Source organism: Vombatus ursinus, unplaced genomic scaffold, assembly GCF_900497805.2.
Source record: "Vombatus ursinus unplaced genomic scaffold, bare-nosed wombat genome assembly UNPS02004405.1, whole genome shotgun sequence".
In the NCBI taxonomy this organism is placed as follows: domain Eukaryota; kingdom Metazoa; phylum Chordata; class Mammalia; order Diprotodontia; family Vombatidae; genus Vombatus; species Vombatus ursinus.
The window spans coordinates 117,170-135,873 of NW_020944183.1; the positions used below are offsets into that span (position 1 = coordinate 117,170).

Consider the following 18,704-nt stretch of genomic DNA (forward strand, 5'->3'; position numbering starts at 1 on the left):
GGTCCCTGCTGTCTCCTGCCTTCCCTGGGGTCCCTGCTCTGACTCTCTGGCTCTCAGATCTTAGGTCAGAATTGGACCTTGACACCAGCATTGTCTCATGTGGTCCTTGCTCCTGGTTCCTGGAACCATGGGGGCCATGAAGAAGAAGAGGCCAGGAATCTTAGGAGCTCCATCTTTGAGTTAGAAACCTTCCAGCCCTCCAGGTAGTAGTGGCCAAAAGTTGCCCTAGCAAGCAGCGAGCCTGGCCAGGCTGTCTTTTGGTTGGGGCTTGCCCTGGAGACAGCAACGTTTTGCTATCCAATGGGCATGCTGTGTTGGGGCTCAGAGGGTGGCTGCAAAGGTGGCATCTCCCACTGCTATACCTGATCTTGTTGTGGCTGAGACGAAGCACCTGTAACCCTTTGAGACCCAGGATGCCCTGGGGAATGGCCTGCAGTTGGTTGTTGTCCAGAAGCAGCTCCGCCAGGGACCAGTGCAGGCCAAGAAATGACACACTATGGATGCCATCATCCCGCAGGCTGTTGTGAGAAAGGTGCAGGAACTCGAGGCCCGGCTTCATGTGCGCAAAGACATATCCAGGGATACGCTCAATCTGGTTGTGATGGAGCGTGAGCCGTCTCAACCCACGAGGCAGAAAGGAGGGCACATGGACCAGGCGGTTGTGGGACAGGTCCAGTGACTCAAGTTTCCTAATGAAGAGAGAGAGTTAGACCTTTAGGTCTAACACTTTGTCTAAGGACAAAGTGTAAGACAGACACAGGGACCAGGGTAGAGTCAAAATTTCCTAATAGGGGAAGGGATGCTGGAATATCCTGGACAGGCCCACCAAAGAACAGTCTTCTGGCCTCTGCTGCTCATCTGTTCTACTGTTCTACTGTTACCCAGGGCTCTTAAGGGGCTCTCCTCTTTAGATGGGGGCTTCAGGAATACAGCTTGGGATCCTGAATTCTTTCCCTCCAGATTCCCAGCTCAGACTGGAGAGATCAGTCCCATTCCAGTCACTGAGTCTAATAAACATTTATTTATTTATTTATTAGGCTATTGGGGTTAAGTGACTTGCCCAGGGTCACACAGCTAGTAAGTGTCAAGTGTTTGGTCTGAGGCTGGATTTGAACTCAGGTCCTCCTGACTTCAGGACCAGTGCTCTATCTACTGCGCCACCTAGCTGCCCCTCCGGTCACTGAGTCTAAGAAAACACTTTAGCACTGGATGAAGACTCTCAGGGTACAAATCACACATACACACATACATACACACACACCCCACATATACCCACATATCACACACAATGCGCACACCACACACATATGTGTGCACACACATGCATACCCCTACCACCACACATACACCTACCTACCCACCCAGGCAATACACCCACACACCACCCACACATGCACACATATGCACACACATGCATATACACATGTACACACACCCCATACCCCACATACACACCCCCAAGCACATATACCCATATACCACATGTACACATACCACACACACACACATGCACACCCCCACATACTATATACCCACACACCCCCACACACATGCACATACACATATGCACATGAACACACACACACACACACACACACACACACACACACACAAAACTCTTTCTGTCTGAGTCCCCATACCCAGAAGACTTTTCTTTCTCTCTCTCACTGGAGATGTTGACACTTCTCCTGCTCGCTCCTTTCTAAGTTGTTTTTCTCATTCTTCTTACCTTCAACAGGTGTAACAGAAAACATGCCCAGGGAGTCAAGAGACTCTAATCCTGGCTTGGCCATTTACTAGATGTGTGACTGCGTGCAAGTGTTGTCCCCTCTTTGGGCCTCAGTTTCCCTTTTTGGAATTAATGAGCAATAAGGCCCCTTCTAGCTCTAACATCCAAGGGTTCTTTCACTAACAATAGTCCTCCTCTCTGCCTGCCTTACTCTGTTCATATTTGTCCATAAGCTTCTTCCTCCAGCTCTCTGGGCACCCATTTGTCTTCTCCATTGTTTTGTCCGTTCCCCAAGTAGAGGTGGTGAGAGCTGAGGCCTAAGATCATCAGGTGAGCCAGCTGTCTTAGGTTCAGCTAAGTGACTCATTAAGACCTGAGTTTGAATTCTGCTTCCCAGCTGAGTGACCCTGGGCCACTCTTTTAACTTCTCTTTGGCTCAGTTTCCTCATCTGTAAAATAGGATAATTATAGTGCCGAGTTCCCAGGAGTGTTGTGAGGATTAAATGAAATGGCATATCTAAAGTGCTTTCCAAACCTTAAAGGGCTCTATAAGCTCTAGCTATTATTATTATTATTATTATTATTATTGTTCTAGCTATCAGGGTCCAAGTTGGGGTTCAGAGATTTGAGTTTACTTTGGTGAGAACTCCCCAGGCAAAGGATTGACTTCATCCGGGCCTGCTACCTAACACAAGGAAGGCAGATGCTTCCAACTGTGCATGTCTGGTCCAAAGCCCTTGTGGCTACCCCAGGAGTTATAAAGATATTGGAGGATTATTCAAATGGAAGGAGCTAAGGCAGTATCCGATCATGGAAATCAAAACAGGTGGTGACCAGGTTTCTTCTGTCTGCCTCCTCTTTCCTCACAGATTCCAGTCTGTCCTCAAGTTAAACAAACAAAATCTGGAAACTGGCAGACTTCTTCCATTCCATTCTGCTCCCCTAATACCCTTGACCGCCCCATCCCTTCACCCCTAAAGTCTCCTGGCTTCAGAGTCTGAGACAGGCTTTTTGGGTACCCCTAAAAAGTGAAGTTCAAATGACAACATTTCAGGCACTGTGATGGGTCATGAGGAAAATACTTTGGGATAGGATGGGATAAGGGGACATCTTTCAGCCATCCCACTTTGGTTGGATTCCTTCCCTTTCATCTCCCCCCCCTTTCTCCCTTCTTTAGCCTCCCCTATAATGAGGAGGATAGGAGAAGGAAATGGCAAAACATTCCAGTATCTTTGCCAAGAAAATCCCATGGAGAATATTGGCATGCTATGGTCCACGGGGTCATGAAGAGTTGGACATGACTGAATGACTGAAAAACAACATCAACGATAATGAGGAGGGGAGGAAAGAATTGAAAGCCAAAGAAGAGGGGAGAATCGGTGATATTTAGAACAAGAAAGGACCTTTGAAGGGACCTCTGAAAGAGAGAGCCCAGAGAGGTGAAGTGACCAAAGACATACAGACTACTTAGTGACAGAGAAGGTGGCAAGGGCGAATTGTGGATTTTCCTACCTGTGACACGCATTGAGGAAATCTGGTCAAATCTAGGTTAATGGTGGGAAAGACTAGATAGGCTTATAATGGTAAATCAAACTAGCCTGGTAAAGGAGGAGAATAGCTAAGGATAACATAGAGTTAGCAGAGTAAACAGGTACTTTTGGAGAACTTTAAAAGTTCACTAGATTGGCTTGGGCAATCCCTGCAACTGGGAAGGCAGAAACTGGTGGATCACTTGAGCTTGGGAGTTCCAAGTTGCTGTTGGCTAAGCCAATTGGTTGTCCAAATAAAGTCTGGCACCAATCGGTAAGCCCCCAAAGAGCAGGGGGCCACCAGGCTACCTAAAGGTGCATGTGAAAGGGCCCAGGTCATGAATGAAACTCCCATGTTGATCTGCATTGGGATGGGGCCCATGAGTGGCCACCACACTTCCAGCCTGGGCAAGATGGGGAGACTCAGGCTCAAAAAGAAGTTAGAGTCACCCTTCCCCTTTAGCCATCTTCTTTATGCCTCTCTTTCCTTCACCAAACCCTTTCTTCACTGAGACACTGAAGACCATGGCATTTGTATGAAGATTGGCTGAAGGAACTGAGTATGTTTAACTTGGAGAAGAGGCACCTTGGGGCATCTTAAACAAGCTCTTCAAGAACTGGAGGGACTAACGTGTGTAAGAAGAAAGACTTATCCTACTTGGTTGGCCAGGGCACATTGAGGAGTGATGAAGGATGTCATAGGGAGGCAGATTTTGGGCTGACAGTAAGGCAGAACTTCCTAAGGATGGATGGTCCCAGATGGCATTGACTCCACAGCATCCCCAAACTGGCAGTGGCCTCAACAGCCACCTAGTCTGCCCCATTCTATGGCATTGCTAACAAATGTCCATCCATCCTCTACCTGAAGACGTCCAGTGATGGACGGAGGTGAGTGGGAATGGTGTCTTTTCTCCCTCCTAAGGGAATGTGGGAGGGTCAGTTCTGCTCAGCCCTTTGTCCCAACCACCACAGACCCCGACATTTGGAGGGCCAGATTGGGTGGTTGAGGGGCCTGCTGCCAGGGCTTGTCTGGGAATCCTACAAGGGAGGCCAGCCCCACCACACAATGGGCGTAGCGGGCCAACGGAGCAGTTGGGTGGGGCTTCTCTTCCACCAAAACTGGTGTCTGCTTTCCCTTGCCTCACTTGGCGAGGAGGGGGAAGAGAAAAACATAATAATTGAACCCAAAAGCTCTGGGTAACTTTTTCCTGGAATGGAGCAAGAATACTGGGCAGGAGATTTGATTCTCTGAGAATCAGTAGATCGTCAGCTCCTTCCTGCCCTGAAACTTTGGTTTTCTCCTTGTCCCTGGCTCCCTATTCCCAGACACCAAGTCCAGCCGTGTCTTCTTCATCCATTCATTCCTCTGCACTCTCCTTCTCAATGTCCTAGTTCAGGTCATCACTGCCTCTTCCCTGGCTTATTGTAATAGTCTTTGATTGGTTCCCCAGCATCCAGACTCTATCCCTCCTGAAACAGTGAATGGAGAGTCATATTCTTAAGGCAAAGCTCTGATATTCCTGAGCCTTTGGTGAGACACCCATTGGCACCCCAAATTCCTTAGGCAGCAACAGGTTGGAAATGAGAGGGGGAATAGGGATAGACAGGAGGAGGGTAGGCAGATGCTATCAATCAGAAAGACCTGAGGGTAAGTCTGGGGCAGCTAGGTGGCACTGCAGTGGATAGAGTGCTGGTCCCGGAGTCGGGAAGACCTGAATTCAAATCTGATCTCAGAAATTTACTAGCTGTAATAGGGCAAGTCACTTTACCCTGTTTGCCTCAATTTCCTCATCTGTAAAATGAGCTGGAGAAGAAAATGACAAACCATTCTGGTATATTTGCCAAGAAAACCCCTAATAAGATCACAAAAAGTTGGACATGACTGAAACGATTGAATAACAACAACGAGGTCAAGTTCAGGGAGGTCTACTAAGGCCGATAGAGCAAAGGTCACAGCATGTAAGCTCCAGAGGACAGGAGGTCAGGCAGCAGGGGACTTGGGCTAGGAGACTGAAGGACAAGGAATTAGGAAATCAAGACCTAGCTAGTGGGCTCAGACCTAGAAGCAATCACGGAGCTTGATAATGAGCCAAAGGGGAGTGAGATATTGTCTCCAGCTACTTGGTAACCAGCACTAGTCTTAGAGTAGACAGGCCTGAGACCACAGAGGGACACAATAGATACCTCACCCCATCCTCACAGCTCAGATTCCTGACTTATTCATTCTCAACTTCTGAGATGACCTGCCTTCTTCTGAACCTCACCAAGCTACCAAGATTTTGGACCTCTGACCTGCCCCAAATCCAGTCCAACTGTAAGTGCCTTTACCTCTGGCTCTCCTGCCCCTTGTCTCTGGCCAGCTGTCACCCTCAACTTTGGCAGAGCAGAGGTGGCAAGGAAGCAAGACAGGCATGGCAATGATAGGATGGGAGAATGGGGCCTTGGCTCAAACTAAGCCCATGTGTTTTGGAAACATCCTTTGTTTCTCAATCTCCAGCCCCACATGGTTTTGGATTTGTCTTAGAGGAAATGGGAATATTGAGAGGATTTGTGTGACCTCGGCCTTCTTCCTCTCCGGGCTTCAGTTTCTTTAATTTTAAAGTGAGGAAGCTGGACTAAATGATCGCTAAGATTACTTTCCAGCTATCTATGATCATGAGACCAATCCCAAGTTACCTTGCGGCAAGCAAGGTTGGGGGGGCAGAGGGTGAGAGAAGGGGAGAGGTTAGGGAAGAAAGCCATTCTCCTTCTGAATCGGGTGAGAACTCTGGAGTCCTTGGAGGAATCATGGCATCATAGGATAGGATCATCAGTTAACAAGCATTTATTAAGTGCTTACTATATGCTTACTATATGAGCACAGATTTGGAGTTGGAAACAACCTCAGAAGCCATCTAGTCCAAGCCCCTCATGATAGAGAGGAGGAAAAGGAGGTCCTGGGAGGAGTGCATGGTTAAGATTTAAACTTGGGTCCCATGACTCCAAGCTCAGTGGGAAGGGTCAATGCCCTTTCTATTGTACATGCTGCTTATACACAAGGCTAGGCATAGTAATTGAATCATGGTAGGTCAAGTCAACCTGGCAAATGCTCATTTATTTGGGGAGAAGCATAGATTTAGCATGACTGTAGAGTGGAAGAAAAAGCCCAGGTCAGGGAAGACGGGCCTTAAGTTGTGCAAAGTTCAGCCTGGGAGAGTCATCTAATTGGCAAATGCTATAAATCAGGGCTTCATGGGTTGGTTTGTTGATTGCCTAGGCTTAAGAAAGTGATGGAGAAAATATTAAAAATTCAGATGAAACTAAAAAGTGTGTCCCACATATATATATTTTTTGGGGGCAAGATCTGATTGTTAAGCATGTACCAGCACACCCTTGTTTGTAGGATGCTTTTTGGGCAGTGGGTAAACTAGGAAAGTCCTGAAGTCTACTACTTGAGGAGACAAGAAGAGTAACTTGGTAGGTCAGAGCCCACAGCTAATAAGGCTCATATTTCAGTATGACACTGGAGCTTGGGGGTGACAGTTGTCTTTACAGCTCCCCAGAACAGCCCTGCTCCATGGCCCTAGCTACTGCCTGAGCCCTGGCTGGACCAGCTGTCTTGTAGAAGTGTTGTTGGCCACCAGAGGAACTAGGGGGAGATGCAGCAGACCTTTGGCGTGTAACCTCTGGGCTACATTTGTTGGTTGAGGCCAAAAGAGCTGCTGAGAGCTCCTTTGAAGAAGTAGGGCTCTGTGGGCATTGTGGAGTGGCGCAGAGTGTCAGCAAAGTGTCAACCTGGGTTTGAATCTTACCTCTGATCCTTACTGGCTGTGTGACTGTGGGCAAGCCACTTACCTCAGTTTCCTCCTTTTTCCTAAAATGAGAGGAGGGGAATGGGGGGGGGGGCCACACTCACGGGAGGTCGATCCATGCTCGGGGGGCAATGCGGTCCTCCTGGATACGGTTGTTGCTTAGTACCAGCAGGCTCAAGCTTTGGGTCTTATTCAGTACACGCTCACTCACTTCTTCGATGTGATTAGTGTCAAGGTGGAGTTCCTAGACCCCGCCCAGTCCCAAGAGGGCAGAAAGCATGAGGCAAGGAGGCAGATTGGTGGCCTTTCCTGAAGCTATAGACCAAGTTACGCCAAGTCACCTGCCTTCCTGACGACTTGAGGGGTTGGGGAAAAGGGGGCCTGGGCCTGGGACCAGAAGGTTGGTCTCCCAACAGGGAGATTCTAGCCCCATCCTACTACCTAGGGACCAAGTGTTGATGATGTCTGCCATCCACCCACCAGCGATGCCTACTGTCTCCCCATCCACTAGTGATGCCTGCCACTCATCCACCTGTCGGTGATTTCATCAACCCACTAGTGATGCAGCTGCTAGCAATTCCTAGTTCATACTGACTTTGGGGTCATGTGGTCTAGGGCAAGTCCTGACTCTGCTGCCTTACTACCTGTGTGACTATGGAGAAATCATGTAATCGCCATGGGCCTCAGTTTCTCCCTCTGTAAAATGTGGGGGTCCCTTTCAGCTCTAGATCTAGGAGCCTGTTGTGACCTTGGGCAAATTGCTTCTGCTCCATGGGCCTCAGTTTCCTCCTCTCTAACATAAGAGCTTTGGACTAACTGGCCTCTGGAGGTCCTTTCCTATTTCACCATTCTCTAAATTTATGATTTGGGGCAAGAAGGCCCTTCCACGTCCCTTCCCGCCCTTCTCCTGCAATCTTGACTGAAGGGGCTGGTCCCTACGGTAACTGGCTCCAAGGCACTCCCTGAGCTACACATTTGCTCTAGCAAATCAGACCCTCCTGTGTGTCCCTTTCCTCCCTCTGGCCCAGTCCCAAGAAGAGCTCTAGATGAGAGGATTGAGAGCTAGAAAGGACCTTAGTGATCATCGAGTCCTTCATTGTGATGGGAAACCGAGGTTACCCATAGCGAGTTCATGCTAGAACCAGGACCAGAACTCAGGGCTCTTGGACCTCTCAAGCCATTCCTCTTTCCACCACGCCATGACTGAGAAGACGCCCTTTGGCTCCAAAAGAGCCTGGTCTGCAGAACAGACCCTGGTCTGTATCCCGCTCCCTCACCCTGGTGCCAGGGGAGGGAGACAGCTGCCACAAAAAACATTCAGCATCTCCTGCACACAGCCATCCAAAGCAAACAAGAGGCGGAGGGGAAGGGGGAAAGTTCCTGGAAAGGAAGCTTGGTGGGCGTTTCAGGGCTGACATTGGACACGAGACCTATTTCCCCCTTCCATTAGACCCCTAGAGTCCCAGGGCTTCTCCTTCCAAACTCCAGAGCGGGACCCCGCCCCCTCGCCGCCCCTATACCAGAAGTAAGCCTTGGCCAAGCCAGTTAGCTCTGAGGCCAGAGAAGGATGGGAGGCGGACTGCTTCATCCTGCAGGTGTGTCCCTAAAAAAGCACTGTGTGGAGCCCAGATGTCTGGAAAGTGAGCCCCATCTTCAGTGCACTAGGAGGGGACTTCCTATTGAAAGGAGCCTGGGTAGAGGGAAATCCCTTTCCATTCTGTGCAATGGACAGAACTCTTGACCCAGGAGAAAGGAGACCTGGGGTCCAATTCCACCTTGGCCAGGATGCTGCTGGGACCTTGAGCTGTGACTTTTAGACTGCCCTAGACATCCCCCTTCATTTTACAGATGAGGAAACTGAGGGCCCAGGTATTAAGGGAGCAGAGCCAGAGCTTGAACTTGGGTCTTTGGGCTCCAAATGCAATGTCAAGTCACTCAGTCCCTTTCTTTTTCTGGGTTTCAGTTTTCCCACATGGAAAATGAGAGGATTGGGTTAGAACTGATCCAGCCTGAGAAAATTGGGTGGAGAAGGGTAATGCTACCTTGGCAAAAAAAATAACCCTCCCTCCTCCAGGGATCCTCTCAAAATGTAGTTTCCTCAGATGCACTGAAGTGTTTCTTTACTTATTGAGAAAGGGAGTTTGGATCATTGGAGTCATCCCAGTTGTTGTTTGTCCTTTGTTCTTGAAGAGGAAGTGATGTCATGACTTGCAAGTGAATTCAATTTAAGTGAGGGAGGGCTGTGCGAGGTCACCAGCCTCACTTTCTCCTCTGGAGCCATCTGGGCCCAGTGGCCACATCAGGATGACTAGAGATGGCCCCATTGGAACCTAGTTTTAGAGCTGGTAGCCCAACCCCCTCCCCTTTAACAGAGGAGGAAACTGAGGCACAGGGAGAAGTGCTATGCCAAGAGATCACCCAGATAATAGGCAAGATTTGAACCCAGGTCTCTGACTCCAAATCTAATGTTCTTTTCAGACAGCATGAGGTTTTGTTAATTGAACCCTGGGAGAGCTGATTCTTGTCAAGGGAATCCTTTTGTCAATACCTCCTCACTCCCCAATTTCTCTGTTGTCACTTTGGATTGGCATGTATTAGCTTTGCTTAAAGTAAAGATTATGAAGAAAATCTTCAGTGTCCAGGGCCACCCTGCTGTGTTGTGGGAGGTGGCCTCCCCCATGTAGAGGGCTGCCCCCTTTTGTCCCACCCTTCCAAAAGAGCTTGGCCCAGGAAGGACTCTGGCCCTTACCTGCAGGGAAGCAGGCAGGCCCTGGGGGATGCCCCGGAGGTGGTTTCGGTCCAGTCTCAGATACATCAGGCTTTTCAGAGGCTGGAAGGCCAGAGGATAGATGTTCCCATCATGCAGCTGGTTTCCTTCAGCTTCCAGGGTCAACAGTTTGGTGAGTCCTGGGGGAAAAGAGCACAGTGAACCTCGGCCTGTGAGCAGTGCTGCCAGAGAAGGGCCCTGAGAGAGGTGGCGAAAGGAAGGGACAAGCTAGGTCTCCAAGTCTATGCCCAGAACCCCTTTAGGATTTGTTCATTGCTAAGGATCATTCAGTGATGAATCAGAGACCTGGAATTGGAAAGGACTGGGGAGACCATTAAGTCCAACGTCTTTGTTTTCCAGAAATGAAGACTGGAAACTGAGGCCCAGGGAGGAGACTTGTCCAACGTCCCAGCTTTTGAACTCCATTTCCTCTGATTCCAAAGCCAGCTCTCCTTTCCACCACCCCATGCTCTGGATCTCCCAGTGGGGGCACTAGCCTCTCCAATCTTTGTCAAAAATCCCTAGAATCCTTCCATGATGGAGAACCGAGGGACAACCAATCCTTCAGGGGAGGTGGGGACAGGTGCTGAAGGTCAAATAGCCCCTTATGGTCCCTGTCCTCACCACAGAAACTGGTCCTCAGAAGGCCCTGGAGGATGTTATCATTGACCTTGAGCTCTTGGAGAGAGCCTGGCAATTCAGGGGCAGCAGAAAGAGAGTTTCCATCCAAGTTTAATCTTTTCAGCCGAGTCAGATCCTGTGGAGAAACAAATGGTGGATGCTCAGAAGTTAGAGAGGCACTTGTGGTGGCTGAGTGGAAGGCCTTCCAGATCAGGAGTCCAAAGGCCTGAATATTAGGCTTATGGTTCCACTATGTACTATCTGAGTGGCTTTGGGTAGCTCACTTCCCCTCTGAGCCTTAGTTCCCTCACCTGTACAACAGGCATGAGAACAATGCCCGCCCCTTATGAGGCTGTTTCAGTGACCAATAAAATGTTGTATCAATATCAACTCTCACAATTCAAATAACGTGTGGATTGAGTATAATTCCAAGCTAGTGTTGGCCATTATGATAGACATGTAATGGGGCTCTGCATGTGCTCATGTTTGTGCTGAAAATATAATACAGAAGATCTAGAATCGTAGCTAGGACTTTTATATTACCCATGAGGGTGATCTAGAAAGGGTCAAGGGAGAGGAAGAGAAAGGAAGAAGTTTAGGACTTCCACAGGAAGTGCGTGCAGCAGCAACGATACCATCACCACCATCATGCTGATTCTGGAGTCAGAGGTCCTGGGTTCAAAGCCTGCCTCTGTCTCCTAATAGTTGTGTGACCTTGGGGAGGTCATTCCACACCTCTGCCTCAGTTTCCCCGTCTGTGAAGGAGGTTGGACAAGATAACTTCTGAGGCCCCTTTCAGTCCTAGATCCATGCTCCTCTGACTAAGAAGAAACTAGATGTCTAGATATGGGGCTGAAGGGACCCATGATAAGAAGTTTGGCACCTATCAGCTCAGCCCCCATGAAGATTTGATGAGCCTGATTCTGGAAGCTAGTGCAATGATGGAGGGACCTTTCCCCTCCCCTATTCAGAGTCGCACATTTCTGGAAGCAAGCCTCTATATGGGCTGACAGCAGAGCATATTACAGGTATTCTAGGGACTGGAAAATCATTGGTTACAATGGTAAAGCCACACCTACCTTCTTACTGCTGCTAACAACAGCAGTAACAACAAGAGTGAGAATAAGAATGACTATTCAAAGTCACCCAGCAAGGCAGGACTAGAAACTAGGACTCCTGACTGACAGGCCTTCACCATGCTGACCCTGACCCCCCAACCTCCCCCTTCCCAATGGTTTCTGTTTCTTTAGTGCCTTGGGTAAGTCACAGATTCAGGCTTAAGCCAAAAGAACCCAGCTCTAGTGGTGGAATTTCAGGCCCCTGATAGGCTGGTAGAAGAGCTATTGAGTGAAAGGGGCCTGGCTTTCCCATCAGACTATGTAGCCATCCTCATGAAATGCCTAGCCAGGGGTGGTGAACCTGCAGCCTCAAGGCCACATGTGGCCTTCTAGGTCCTTGGGTGTGGCCTTTTGACTGAGTCCAAGTTTTACAGAACAAATCCTTTCATGAAGGGGATTTATTGTGTGAAGTTTGGATTCAGTCACAGGGCTGCACTTGAGGACCCAGAGGGCCACATGTGGCCTTGAGGCTGCAGGCTCCCCATCCCTGGTAGACATTCAGCACTCTCCCATCTCTCTGTGTCATTCCCCTCCCCAGCTCCACTTCTACCCCTCAACCAGGGGCTATCTAAAGAGGGAGCACTAGGGTCACATGCCTTAAAGACATCAGGATGCAGGCCCTGGGTGTCCAGCTTGTTCTTGCTCAGATCTAGCAACTCCAGGTTAGGCACGCCTTTGAAGGTCTCAGCTGGGATTTTGGAAATTTCATTCTCTAGGAAAAAAAAGGAAAAAAAAACACCACCACATTTTACCATGCTGTCTCTCAAAACTCTAGTTTCTTCTCCCCACCCCCAGCAGAGCACTGTGGTTGCCAGCCCACCTGGGTTCTAATAAGGATGATGAGACTCCTAGGCTATCACTCTCACCAGCATCAACACCTAGGTTCCCAAGGGTCTATGGCCAGGTCAGTGCTGAGTCTCTCCAGATTGAACAAGGTCTATCCTCGGAAGCCAGAGTACTTGGCCCACATTGGAAGGCTTTCCATTTGGTCAGACCAGCCAGGGCTTTGTTCCCCATGTGGACAGCCAGGGTGCTGGACTTGGGAGTCTAGAAGACCTGGGTTCAAATCCTGCCTCAGCCATTAGCTGTAGGACCCAGGGCACATTGCGTGTCCTTTCTGAGACTCAGTTTCCCCACATGCAAAATGAGACCAATATTACCTATTCTATCTACCTCACAGGACAATTGTAGAGCTCAAGGAAAATAATCTTTGAAAAGTGCTTTATAAACTTTAAAGCTCTCTAGAAATGTATGAGGTGGATGCCTATGAGACTTGTGAGGTAGGGTTAGTGCATTGGAACAGTGAATTTGGAGTCAAAGACCCTGGGTTCAAATCCTATCTCTACTGCTTGCCAGCTGTGTGACTTTGAGTAAGTCATCTAACCTCTTCTGGCCTCAGTTCCTTATCTGTAAAATGAAGGGCTCTGTAATCTCTTCTGGCTCTAGATATATGATCCCATAAGGATATGTCAAAGGGAAGTATTGTTAATGATAGTAATGATAATAATAGTCTAATAATATCTTCTTGCGTCTGGATGGTGATTTGTGCCCCCAAACGCTTTCCCCATCTCTTTTGATCCTCAGGCTGTTTTGTGGGTAAGAAGGGCCATGATTCTTATTGTCATTTTGTAGAGGGGAAACTGAGTCCCAGAGCCCCTGAAGGCCTTGCCCAAGATGATCCAGCCACCGTGTGGCCTCTGGCCTTCTGGTGACTTTGGAGCCTGAGCCCTGTAGCCCTTGGTGCTTACCTGCCAGGTAGAGGGTTTTCAGGCCTGGGTCATTGAGAGGTGGAATCACCTTCATCTTGACATTTCCACAGGAGATGGTGGCCTTAGACAAGTGGCATGTGGCCAGGAGGGATGGCATAATCTCCTCAGGAGGACCCAGAGATGGAAAGATAATGGGCAGATGGAGGAGAGGAGCGTCACCACGGCTAGGCCTTGAGTCCTTCCAGTTCCTGTCCAGGTCACTGTTGTTCTGGCCTTCTGCCTTCAGTTGTAATCGCCAGGTGATGGCTGAGGGGGAAGGCAGAGTCAGAGGACAAAATATGAGGAAGCCACAGTAACCCTGAGCTTGAAGGGTCCCTAGACAATGAGGCTCAGAGAGAGGAAGGTCTTGGTCAAGGGCACCCAGTGAGCCAATAGCAGAGTCAGCTCTAAAATCCATGGGGGCACTTTGAAACAAGAAAAAGAGTACAGTAATCTCTTCTACATCACAGGGGTTAAGGGTACGGTGTGATCTGGAAAATCCACGTAAAATGTTTGGCCCTCTCTTCATATTAGAGAAAAACTTGATTCATTATGGCAATGAAAGATAAAATATGTTGATATTATACAACACTATACATATATTTTATGCACTTCAGAGTTTCTAAACTTTTTCTCTGTCGTCTGCTGGCCTTCATGTGTCGTCTGCGGCTTCTGTAAAACTCTCACCAAATTCCCATTTAATTTCTTATGCTGACCTACAATATATTGAAATCATGATGGGGCGGAGCAGCTAAGTGGCACAGTGGATAGAGCACCCACCCTGAAGTCAGGAGGACCTGAGTTCAAATCTGATCTCAGACCAAACACTTGACACTTACTAGCTGTGTGACCCGGGCAAGTCACTTAACCCCAATTGCCTAAAAAACAAACAAACAGACAAACAAACAAACAAACAAACAAACAAAAATGAAATCATGATGGGGAAAGTCATGATGTGGAAGGAAGAACTGTGCTGGCTCTGGAGTCAGATGTCCTGGGTCCCAAATCCTGACTCCCATGCTTTCTGTCCCAATCCCCGCTTTGGCTGTTAGTTTCCTCCTCTGTAAAATTGGGGGTGGGGATGTGGAAGGTCTGGCTGAACTGAATGGTGTCGCCTCTCTCCCTTCTCTGGATGTAGGATCCGCTGTTAGCCAAGCAGGGAAGGCAGATCAGCTGAGTTTTGGGAGTAGGAGTGCAGCAAGCTATCTGGGCAATCCCCCTGAGGGGAGTACCAGCTCCTTTCCTGGGCCAGGTGCTGACTAGAGGCAGCAAGAAAGGTAAGGGTGCTGGTTTTTGAGAATTGTGAGACTTTGGGAAGAGAATTTTATAATGTTGGAGGTAGGAAGAAGGGACAGAAGAGAAGACAGGTGGGCCTCACTTGCTGCTCCAGGGTTTGACTGGCCCTGGGGAGCTTTCTCTGGGGGTCTGGGTTGTGTTCCTTTGATGAGGAGTTCCCCTTGGGGAATTGAGTGTCTTGGGTCCTTCCTGATGAGATGCCTGAGGTTCTGGGATATCTCTGGTGGGGAGGTCTCTGCATCACAGGGGCTTTGAACAAAAGCTTAGGCCTTGACAACGCCTTTGGCTTTGCTCTTCCCCAGGGAGCATCTGGCTTATTGGTGAAAATGTCCTGATAGTGAGAAGTCATGGGACCTTTCCTCCCGGGCCGAGGTTTTTCCCTCTCCAAGGTGTTTGGTCCCTCCTCTGGGGGCGCCCTTCTATGTCACCCACCCAGACTCTAGACCTTTGCTTTTTCCAGGAAACCTCAGCCTCCTTTGGTTATCAGGACATTTTCACCAATAAGCCACTTGAAACCTAGGAGGTCCCTCGGGAGATTTGCCTACATGGGTTAATAGTGGCCCAATTCCTGGGGTTGGCTCTGTATTGGGGGTGGGGGGAGAACAGAGTTTTCATTGTTGACTTTTTTATCCTGCACAATGACTCCTCCTCTCCACAAGTCCTTCCATCTCTTGGTTCTGCTGCCTCCTTACCTTGGATGGTCTTCTTTATTTCTTGTCTCTTGAGATTGACTTTTTTGGAGTCACCACCTTCTACCTTCCTGCTCCTCCTCTCTTCCTTGGGGCTAGTCACCTCCTGAGGCAGTGTCTTGCTTTTCCTGGATTGGCTAATGGCTGGTGGTAAGGCCTCTATCTTCCCTTCCTTTCTCCTTCCCATCTCGATCTTCAGATAGATTGGCTTGGCCTCTTGCTCCTGGAACCTTACAGTATGGATCTTGCGTCGAGAGGGCCCCTTGTTGTGATTCCTAGAGGGTGATTTGCCACTTGACCTCTGGGCCTGGCTGAGGTCTACATGGCTGTGAGTGCCCACCTTAGGAGTTTTCTTGGCCCTCAGGTAGCCAGGTCCTGGTGCCACTGTCTCTTCATCCACAGCCTTCACTCCGTGCTTTTGCTTCAGCATGGGCTTCACCATCCCTGCGAAAGGATACACTAGATTTGGCCAGATGTCACAGACATAGCTGAGCAGGGGTGCTACATTACCTTGGAGACTGGCCCAGAAATTTCCCTGATGAAAATCTAGGATCAGACTGGAGAGGGTGAGATTGGGGGTTGGGATGGGGAGGAGCCATATAACCAGTATTTCAGAGGCTAAAGTCCAACCTATCACTTTGTGGTGACCCCAAAGTACCCTGGGGTGGTGCTTATATTCCTCTTTTCTTCTGTTCCTTCCCCTCATTTTTTCCTTTCTTTTTCCTGGTTCTTTTGTTTTTACTCCCCTCCCCCACTCTGTTCTGGCATACATTAGAAATCAAGTCCAATCCCATCATTTTACAGATATGGAAACTGAGTCCCAGAGAAAGGCAGAAAACAGGAGAAGATCCCAGCTGCCTCACAGAATTTCAGAGTTGGAAGCGACCTCAGCAACACCCCCCTCCAACCCCCTGTCCAATCCTGTGACAGGCTGACAAACAGTTCTCTAGTCTCTGCTTGAAGACTTCCAAGGAGAAGGAAGCCACCCCCTGTGGAAATGGCCCAGTCTACTCTAGGTCAGACCAGTCTTCATCACCTGACAGCAAGCTTAGACTGACCTCTTTGGAGCTTCTACCCTTGGCCTCTGGGCCAAGGAGAACAATATGAAAGTCTCCCTTTGTGGGTCAGCCCTTCAAATATTGGAGGCCATGGAGTACCCTTCTTCATATGAGCAGCCTCCCAGAGCTGGGGCTGGCTCACAGCCAAGGAAGGCAAGCTCTGCTTGACAGCCCTTTGACACCAAGTTGGAGTTGGTATAAGAACAAAGAAGTCACCAAAACTGGGAGGGACTCTTCTCTGCCTTCCCACCATTTCGCCCAGAAAGCATCAAGCCATGGCCTATGGTAGACTCCACTCTACCCTGCCAAAAGGGAAGGAAGAAGGAGGAGGCAACTTCCTTGTCCCCCCCCTTTCCTCTTCTCCCTCTTCCCAGTCACCCACCTGCACCACTCAGAGACCAGGTCAGCCTGTGTGTGAGGAAGGCCAACACAATCTAAGGGCTCCAGGGACACCAGGAGGGGCAGGGCCGTGGAGGACGTCTTTTCCTTTCCTCTTCCCTACCCTACTGACCTTGGACCCTTAGCATGCACTTGGAGGGGGTGACTTACCCTCTCTGAACTTCATTTTCTCCATCTTCAAATTAGGGAGAAAAAGACCCTAACCAACATTCCTTAGAGGAGTTGTTGAGAGATAAAAATGAGATTACATTTGAAACATCAAGAGAGTAAAGTGTTTGTAAGAGTTCCTTCTCACTGGTAGATGCCATTTTAAATAAATCCTCCTCAAATATGAATGAGAAACATGGAGGATGTGGAGGGGGGAGATCATGGCTCCCATTTCTATAAGTGCTTTAGGTTTGCAAAGCAATTTAAATGCAGGTGCTATTATTAGCCCCATTTTACAGATAAGGAAACTGAGGCTCAGAGAGGTGATTCAACTTTCCCAAGGTCACCCAGCTATTTGTCTTATCTGAGGCAGGATTTGAACCCAGGTCTTCATGACCTCAAATCCATCACTCTCTCTAATACAAAGAGGCATCCAAATGATCAAAGCATATAAATTGGGGTGGTGGGGAGAGTGTGTGGGATGGATTTCACCACAACAGTTGGGCTATCACTTAAAGCCAGGGAGAGCACAGTTCCATCCATCCCTGATGCCACTGTTTCCTGAAATGTGACTTGAATTTGACTGTGCTATGTCACACTTCCATCAAGTGAGGTGCCTTTGGAGGCAGTTAGAGACATCTAGTTATGTTGGTCTGTACTGGTCTCATTGGCCACTGGCATCTCCCTGGTCAATGGCTTGGTCAGCCATTTCCTGGGGATGTGGTGGCCAGTTATCATTTAGGGCCTTCCACAGTCTGGTTCCTTCCTACCTCTCCAACTGGCTCCCTTAGACACATGGAGCCCCCCCATCCCCCATCCCCTGATCCAGCCAGGGCAGTCCCCTCCCTGCCCACGCTCCTTCTTCCCTCCAGGCCCTAGCTGGTTTGATTGGGTGGAAGGACCTGTCCTCTCCTCTCGCCTTTTTTCCACCTATCTCAATGATAAGACACCCAGCTGCAGTCCCATCTCCTCCCAGAAGCCTTCCCTTCCTGGTGACCTCTGTTCCCCAGGGGGCTTGCCCTCCTCTGAGCCCCTGCAGCCTTCTGATGCTCCATGATACCATCTACTGCTGATTCTTTTTTGTTTCTGCCTTGTCCCCCCTCCACACGCTGTTGCTCTGGGCACCCTCGCCTCGCAGGCAGTAGGTCTTCTTTTGGAAGAAGCCTCTCACCCTGGGCTTGTTAAATGAAGGGCTGCTCAGTGACTGGCTTCTGGCTTTGGATTCTCAAGTCACCCTTGCCAGGAGAAGCATCTCAGGTGTTCCTTTCTCCAGGGATCCCCGCATGTGCTTCAGCCCCATGCCCCAAAGCTCTGGGATCCTGAGCATCCCCTCTCCTCACCTTCACGGGAACCCAAGTCAGGCTGCTCCAATGCTAGCTGCAGGGGTTCTCTGGTTGGCCCACTCCTCCCCGGCTCTTCCTTGGTCAGCTGTCTCACGGTCAACCTGGCCTCCCCAGAAAGGCCCATCAGACAGAAGGCCAACCCAGTGAGGAAGATGAGCTCCATGGCCTCCTCCTCCCCACAATTTCCTTCTACCTGCTCTGCTCAGTGTCTCCCACCCACTCTGGCCTCAGCCAAAAGGGAGCAAGTCAGAAAGAGGCCACAGCTATGCTGCCTACCTACCCTGCTGACTGGGGGAGCTCCGCTATGCCTAAGCTTCCCCCCTCCCCTTCCCCCCCAACCAACCCGCTGCTCTCTGGGCCCCTCTCTAAACAAACACCCATCACCTGCCTTGCCCCAAACTTTCCCTTCTTCCACTGGAGAAGCAAGAGAAATTGATTTTTTTTTAGGACCTAAGTTTTTCCCTTTTAA

General features: G+C 49.4%; 1 protein-coding gene across 1 annotated transcript in view; it reads right to left on the bottom strand.

Annotated features, from left to right (window-relative positions):
* Positions 1 to 18,398, bottom strand: part of LOC114023199 (extracellular matrix protein 2-like) — a 19,708-nt gene extending 1,310 nt beyond the window's left edge. Inside the window, exons 1-8 of the mRNA XM_027835746.1 lie at positions 18,233 to 18,398; positions 15,292 to 15,732; positions 13,304 to 13,570; positions 12,152 to 12,267; positions 10,441 to 10,573; positions 9,799 to 9,956; positions 7,154 to 7,293; positions 363 to 689 (exon numbers count right to left, since the gene is read on the bottom strand). Of these exons, the coding sequence (XP_027691547.1) occupies positions 363 to 689; positions 7,154 to 7,293; positions 9,799 to 9,956; positions 10,441 to 10,573; positions 12,152 to 12,267; positions 13,304 to 13,570; positions 15,292 to 15,732; positions 18,233 to 18,398 (1,748 nt within the window). The remainder of the gene's footprint in view (positions 1 to 362; positions 690 to 7,153; positions 7,294 to 9,798; positions 9,957 to 10,440; positions 10,574 to 12,151; positions 12,268 to 13,303; positions 13,571 to 15,291; positions 15,733 to 18,232) is intronic.
* Positions 18,399 to 18,704: the final 306 nt, after the last annotated feature.